The following is a 7,735-nucleotide window of genomic DNA, read 5'->3' on the forward strand; positions in this document are numbered from 1 at the left end:
GAGAGAGAGAGAGAGAGAGAGAGAGAGAGAGAGAGAGAGAGAGAATGCCTACACACAGTTGCTGGCCTCTGGATGGTGCCTGAAATGATGAGGAATAACAAAGGGCAACATGAGGGCTACACCTCGGGCTGGGTATTGTATTGTGTTGCAAAGCAATGATCAGCAAAGTGGTATGGCTCTAGTATAAGAGCAGACACTGAGGAACAGAACAGAAAAGAAAGCCCAAACACAGACCCATGACTACAGGGAATGGAGTTTGTGATGACTGCCCAAACTGGGCGATGGTGTAGGATAGATGGTTTAATAAATGTTTCTGGGATAATTAAGGGAAAAATAAAATGATTGAATGAACAATTAGTCCATTTTCCCACTAACCCCTCCCTGCCCAGTTTGAAATATCAGCATCATCATATAACCTAAAATAAATTCCAGATCCATTAAAAAGATAAATAATAATATCTAATATGGATCTTGGGTTTATTGTATTCCAGGCCCTATGCTAAGAACTTAACATGGTTAATACATTTAATTCTCACAACCACCTTTGAGGTAGATACTATTATTACTATCACAGTATGTATGAGGAAATGGAGGTACAGAAAGTTTAAATGCCTGGCTAAAAATCACACAGATGGCTTGGGGTGAGGTTGGGTTTGTCACAGACAGTCTGACTCCAACACATGTGAACACATCTCATTTTCAAGTGGGAAAGGACTTTCTAAGCACAAAACCAAAGACAGTAACCATAGAAGAAAAGGCTAATCTATTTGACTATATAAAAACATCACAAGTATCACAAAACACTGTGAACAAATAGAAAAAGAAAATATTTGCTATATATGTAGAGCTGATGGAAGGTTAATATCCTTTTAAATAAAGAGCTATGGTAAATCAATAAGAAAAAAAGATGAACACCCTATTAGGATGAAGGACACCAGACCCCCCAAAGCACAAATAGTCAACAAACAGTTAAGTAATCAAAGAATGTAAATTTCAACAATGTGGTAATATTTTTTTCTTACCTGTTATGTTGAGAAAGGATTTAAAAATGACAATACCCACCCAGGGTTAGATTGAGTAGAGGGAGCATAAAACAGTACAACCTTTGGAAGAACAGTTTGCAAAGAGGGTCAGAAACCTTAAAAATGCACACATCCTTTGCCATAAGAACTCTATTTTCAGGAATCCAAGGGACTAATCAGGGATGATTATGGGGGAAAATGAGTAACAACCCAAATGTCCAGTGATGGGCATTTGGTCAAATCAATCATGGTTCATGCCAATGTGAGGTCAGTTTTGACAGCCGTGAAAGATCATATGTTGAAACAATTTTCAGTGATCTACAAAAATGCTCCTATTAATTGAATAAAGCAGGAACAAAGCCAATAAATAGTGTGATTCTAATTTAGTTAAAAAATACTAACAGCTAAAACTTTGTGAGCACTTGCTAAGCCTGCAGAGACGAACTCATCCCAGCCTTGAACAGCCTGTTCTGTTCCTGGACATGAACTCTGGACACACACACACACACACACACAAGGTCCTGGGATTAGGACCACACAGTTAAACCACAGTTGACAATGGCATCAAGTGCCCTCCAGGAGGGTCTGCTTTTATACAAGAACAAGTTCAGTTAAGTCCACAACCTGACCCGACAGCTCATGGTCCTCCTTTGATCAGAGCACACAGAATTGATGATCATTCTTATAAAATGTAAATGTCCTCATCAGCATTACTCAACACACTGCTATTGAGCTCCAACTGTGTATAAAGTTCTGTGCCGTATGCTGGGTGGGAAGGCAAGACAAGAGAGCAGGTGAGATGGTGGGAGAAAGACTGAGGAAAGGAATCAGATGGAGTGTGGTCAAGACAGAGGACACAGACAGGAAAAATGGTCATAGCAGATACAGACAGAAGGATGGAAATTCTGAGTCAGGGAAACAGACAGAGAAAGAGCGGGTCAGATAAACATGGAATAGGTGAGACAGGGCGAATAGAGACAGAAGGATGGGCGATATTGAGAGAGAAGAGACGAAGAGAGGTGAGAGATGTAATTGAAATTTCCAGTTATACCTGGACAGCATTTCAAGTTGTTTAAAGATCTGAAATTCATAAAGATTGGTAGTTGACATATTTAAAAAAATCCTACCCATCTATGTATCAATTTAATTATCTTTGCCTCCACCCAAGCATAGATTAAGTACTCTACCTATCAGTCTTCTGGCATTTATTATTATTATTGTAAAAAATACCTTACCTGACCAGGACCACAGTAGCCGCATGTGTTTGGACTATATGGAGGACTCCTGACCCTCCAGTGCCTACCTCATTGTCATCTCTTCCACTGGACCCGCATATCTGGTGGGGAAGAGCGGGAACACTCACCTTGGTGAAGTAGACTGACAGAAAAAGATCAGCCTGGCTTGTGGGAAACTGTCATATATCAAAAACAACTTTGCTTTTATACCGAGAAGAAAACCCACAGTGTGGAAGCCACCTCTCTCTTCTAATAATCCAATTTTTTTCGATGACTGTGTGCACTTATTATCACCGGGTGGGGGGGGGGCTCTCATAGTTCTCTCTCTCTCTCTCTCTCTCTCTCTCTCTCTCGTTTCTCCTCTTCTTGATTATGAGACTTAAACGGAAATTTTGAAATTTTGGTTTTTCTCTTGCCCTTTACAAGTCATCTGAAAATATTTCTTCCCCTCACCACAGAGGTGAGAGCTATCAATGAGATAACAGGACTCACGAGAAACCACAGTTTTTTTTTTTTTAAACAAAAGTGTGTAGAGTTAGGAAAAACAACAAAGGAAAAGAACTCAAATAAATCACAGGGCGCCCTGGGTGTTCACAGACCCTACTCTGTGAGTGAGAGGCTATTTGAGGCTCTCCTGGAAAAGAAACAGAGGCACCAAACCCCTATGTGTGGATGGGAAACACCAGGGAAAGAAATGGAATAGGGCTGGGTTTCCAGAGGCTTTGCCCTGCTTCAGGCCTCAGTTCCCCCTTAGGTGGCATTGCTATGGTCATCACTGTTCTTACTGATCAGGAAGGGGGAGCTCTGGACATCCTTGCAACCCATCTTCCCACAGAGGGTGAGGGAAATTACTAGATGGAGAAAATATCAGAGAGTCCTCCCCACGCCCCACAGTTCCCAGAATGGAAGAGTCTGAGAATCACTGGCTCCCAGAATCCACTGAGCATCACTGAGTGAGGACAGGGAGAAAAGTCTCATTTCATCATGGCCTGAGAGCTCTGACCCAGAGGCCACCTTGTGGGGAAGGTCCTGACCAGGACCCCAGTATTAATGCACCCATCCTCACGAAGCCCAGCCCGCTCATAGTCAGGGATACCATGGCCTGATGCTTCTGCCTCAGCCTTTGTGACTTTCTACTTAGAGAAATCCCCGTTTCCAAGGCTTTAGGAGTCCAAATATCTGCCAACATCCCCGTAGCTGACATTTATCTCAAATTCTCCATGTGCCAGACATAGTGCTGAACATTTCTCACAAATGGTCACATTCACGCCCTAGCCTGTTTGACTCAATGGATAGAGCGCTGGCCCTCAGACTAAAGGGTCCCAGGTTCAATTCTGGTCAAGGGCACATACCTCAGTTGCAGGCTTGATCCCCAGCCCTGGTCGGGGCGCATGGGGGAGACAACCAATCGATGTGTCTCTCTCACATCGATGTTTCTCTCTCTCTGTCTCTCCCCATCCCTTCCACTCTTTCTAAAAATCAGTGCAAAAATATCATCTGGTGAGGGTTAACAACAACAACAACATGGTCACATTCAATCCTCACCAAAGCCCGTTGAGGTCCATCTTGACATCATGGCCATTACACAGGTGAACAAAATGGAGACGCGAAGTAGTCAAGAAACTTGTCCCAGATCACAGAGCTGGCAGGTGCAGGGCCCTGCCTTTTGGTGCCAGACTTTGAAACCCCCAAGTTTCCTTGAGCCCAACAGTCTCAGGTTTTAAATACTAGGATGCAATGACAGGGAGGTTCTCAGGTTCTTCTGGGGGGCTTGAAGGTTGTGCGGTGTTAAGGTTGTCCAAGAATTGGTGGCCGCATTTCCTCACCTCAGCGAGCACCTCCTCCAATCAATGCTCAACAGGGGAGACCAGCACCCAGGGGCTTCTCCTGACAGGCCATGGCTGAGACTCCCAGTCCCCGGCTCCCCAATGCCCGGCATGGCCCAGGATTGTGTCATCCAACGTTCACGCCAAAGTATCTGCAAGACTGGTTTCAGGCCTGGGGAAGAGAAATTGGAAACAGCTTTTTATTCACATGGTACAAACCTTGTGCCCAAGACCCACCCTTTCACCCCTTTGCCTCTATTCCTCCCCTCTCAATAAAAGGAGAGCCTCTTTCCTCAACTCAGACTCACCTTTCTGGAAAAGCCCAGAGGGGGCCTGATGGCTTGGCTTTGTGAAGATAAAAAAAAAAAAAAAGGTGAATAGAAAAAAAAAGACCTTAAAAAAACCAGCCAACAACGACAATTGAAAAAAACACACACAAACCCAACCCTCCCTACCATTAGGTCAAAACAAAACTTTCACTGGTTGAAGCTTCTGAGTTGGTGGGACATGTCTGGGACCCAAATATGGCCTGTGTGCCAGGCATCCAGGGGATGCACCAAGGTGGGGTAAGGTTCTCAGATCGAGACCTGTAGGAACCCTGTGTACAGCAGGGGCTTAACAGTTGTGGCATATGGCTGGGAGCAAGCGGCCGGGGGTGGTGGTGGTGGGGGGAGGATTAGTGTACTTGTCAAGAAGGAGTCCTGGGAAGCTGACCCCTTGCTCCCCATGGACTTGGGCCTGAACATTTCTTACACTTGCTGAGTAACTATTAACCAGGCCAGTTCTAGAAGCTGAGGCCTCATTCCCTGTCCCAGGTCTTGCCCTTCCTGAGAGAAGGGGCTGGTTTTTTCTTTCTGGGTCAGAGGTACGGGCTGAACCTCCCTTATGCCTTCCCAGACCATCTCTCCCTTACTGTCACAGGAGTGGCCAGAGAAAGAGGAGGAAAACTGAGAGTGGTGGCCCAAAGCTTCCCAGGAGGCTACTTGAGTGAGGCTCAGGGTGTGTGTGGGGGAGGGGGAGGCTGCTGCTGCTGAGAGCCAGGACCCTTGCAGAGTGAGAACTGGGGGGTCAGGTAGGCAGAGAGGGACAGAGTTCATCACCTCTTCTCTGTACTGGACTACATCCTCTCCAATGAAGGCTTCTGGGGGACAGTGGGCAGAATTAAACAAAGAGGTAGGGCCGGCTGGCATGGCTCAGTGGTTGAACGTCGACCTATGAACCAGGAGGTCATGGTTTGATTCCATGACAGGCCACATTCCCAGGTTGTGGGCTTGATCCCCAGTAGGGGGTGTGCAGGAGGCAGCCAATCAATGATTGTCTCTCACCACTGATGTTTCTATCTCTCTTTCCCTTTCCCCTCCTCTCTGAAAGCAATAAAAATATATAAAAAACAAACAAAAACAGAAACAGAAAACCCCACAAAAAAACAAAGAGGTGGGTGAAAATCCCCAGAGAAGGGGGTCTTTGACAAAGACTTGAAGGGAAGTGAGGGAGGGATCCATGTACACATCTGAGTAATTCCAGAGGAAACATCCTTGTGCAAAGGCCCTGAGGTGGGTGGGAGTGTGTCTGATTTTCTCAAGGTCTGCTAAGGAGGTTGTAAGGTTATAATAGTGTGAGAGAGAGGGAGAGGGGTAGGAGGTGAGGTGAGAGAGGAGACAAGAGGGTTGGTTAGTCAATGCAGGACCTTGTAGGAGGAGGCCACAGGAGAACTGTGAGCAGATGAGATTTAACAGGATCCCTCTGATTGTTGAGTGTAGAACTGACTGTAGGAATAAGGGTAGAAGCAGGGGGGCCAGTGAGAGAGAGGCTACTGCAATAGTTCAGGGGACTGGTGATGGTGTTGGCAGTGGAGGGGGTGAGAAAAGGGTGGATTTGGGAAATATTGTAAAAGGAGAGCTGATAGGATCTGTTAAAGGATGAGAGTCTGGGGTCTAGACTTGGCCACAGACAAGCCCCTAATTGGGAAGGTAGGAAGGAGTCCCTGAACTACGCACCAGATTGGACTTTTAGGTGATACAAAAATAAAGTTCTATTTAAGTTCCCATTATTTCATGATTCTTCTGATACTTGCAGCTGAACATATTCCTTTCTGACCCATGACCCCTGGACACCGAGACATGAGAGGGAGAGGGGGTAGCTGCTGGGGGTACCACCTTCCTCATAGGGATGCTTTGAGTCAAAACCTTTCACACAGTAGATGTTCAGTAAATCCTCCTAGGATGGAGGAGAAATGTATGAATGGACATGCTCAGTGGACAAAAGCTACAATTTTGTTCCCATAGGTGAGACCTCAAAGGGAGAGTGAAAGGAGTTGACTAGATGGAGGAAGCAGAAAGAGCAGCTCTCTTGGGAGAGGGAACAGTAGAAGAGATGGAGGCAGATAGGAAGGAGGTGAGGCCACTGTGGGATGTGGAGGACCGAGTGGGGCAAGAAGGACAGGGCTTGGATTTGTGATTATGTTAGCCAGTGTCTGCCAACATGCCTAATCAACTCTTGGCGGCATAGTCAAGCTTAGTGTTTTGCTGAGCTGCTTAGAAAAAGCTAACCTTTCAAAAAAGTTATATTTTTCATCTGGCCATTCATTCAGTAATGGTGCCAAGTCCTGGAGAATGCTGAGGATGACAATCAGGGGCATCCTTGCCTAGTCATACTCAAGCAAAGGCTTGGAGGTGGGCAGAGGAGATCCAGTAACTGTGACAGGAGAGTTCATTTTGCTTTCTTAGATTTCGCACCAGAGTGCAGTCTAGGTCTTGAGGGGCTTTGGGGATTCACAGCTCGGGGGCAATGGGGAGTCACGGAGGGTTAGGGAGCAGGTAAATCCACTCACAAGAGGCATTTTATGGTTCTGTTACTTGACCACCCCATAGCCCAGACTGCCTACGCACTGTTCTCTCCTCCTGCTTCCTTATTGGCTCTTTATTCCCTCCTACACACCACCTATAACGTCCCGTAGGCTCTGCTCTTTCATATCTCGCTTCTATGTCCCTTTGCACTACCCTTTGAGGGCTCCACTTAGCTCTGGCTCCCCCATTGGCTATCTGCCATCTCTCTTCCTTGCTCCCGCCTTCATCCCCATCGGCTCTGTCCCTCCAGTCCCGCCTCCGACGCACTCACACACCGCCTCTCGAGCTCCTTCTGGCCTCCATAAGAACTAGTTCCGCCCTGGCACCACCCCTTGAAGGCTTCATGTAGGCTCACAGACTCCCCGTTGGCTCGCTGCATCCTTTATCGTCACCCCTCCTCTACGACACCGGCGCGTGGCTCCCATTGGCTGTTCACTGTCTCTAGCTTTCAACCACCTACCTACGCAACCCTGGGATCTCCTACTTTTCAGGCCTCTCTGTTCGCTGCCTGCTGCCCCCATCGCCTGTAGCCATTCCATTTACCCCGCCACCCAGATGCCAATCCCGCTCATGCTTCCCCATTAGCTGTCCTGCTTCTGTCTTCATCCCAGACCCTACACCACCCCCATTCAGGTTTCCCCATTGATTCACCGATCACCCTGCCTCCTACACCGCCCACTCTCTGACGTCCCTATTGGCTGCGTGCGTCTCCTGCGCTCGATTCACTGTCTATGTCACCGTGCGTGGCTCCCCATTGGCTGCCTGATACACCTGTCTGCGTCTCACGCCTTCGGCCTCCGTGAGCT

General features: G+C 47.1%; 1 protein-coding gene across 2 annotated transcripts in view; it reads right to left on the bottom strand.

The window, feature by feature from the left end:
• The window catches only part of FOXP3 (forkhead box P3), a 19,344-nt gene extending 11,725 nt beyond the window's left edge, over positions 1-7,619 (bottom strand). Inside the window, exons 1-3 of one of the 2 annotated variants that reach the window (XM_014538265.1) lie at positions 6,633-6,956; positions 4,392-4,428; positions 3,803-4,255 (exon numbers count right to left, since the gene is read on the bottom strand). In XM_014538265.1, coding sequence (XP_014393751.1) covers positions 3,803-3,822 — 20 coding nt within the window. In that variant the 5' untranslated portion in view covers positions 3,823-4,255; positions 4,392-4,428; positions 6,633-6,956. Of the gene's footprint in view, positions 1-3,802; positions 4,256-4,391; positions 4,429-6,632; positions 6,957-7,204 lie in introns of those variants that run through there. The other variant, XM_005864529.2, reaches the window with a different exon arrangement.
• Between the last annotated feature and the right edge of the window lie 116 nt (positions 7,620-7,735).

This window comes from Myotis brandtii, unplaced genomic scaffold (assembly GCF_000412655.1).
Source record: "Myotis brandtii unplaced genomic scaffold, ASM41265v1 scaffold1875, whole genome shotgun sequence".
Taxonomy (NCBI): Eukaryota; Metazoa; Chordata; class Mammalia; order Chiroptera; family Vespertilionidae; genus Myotis; species Myotis brandtii.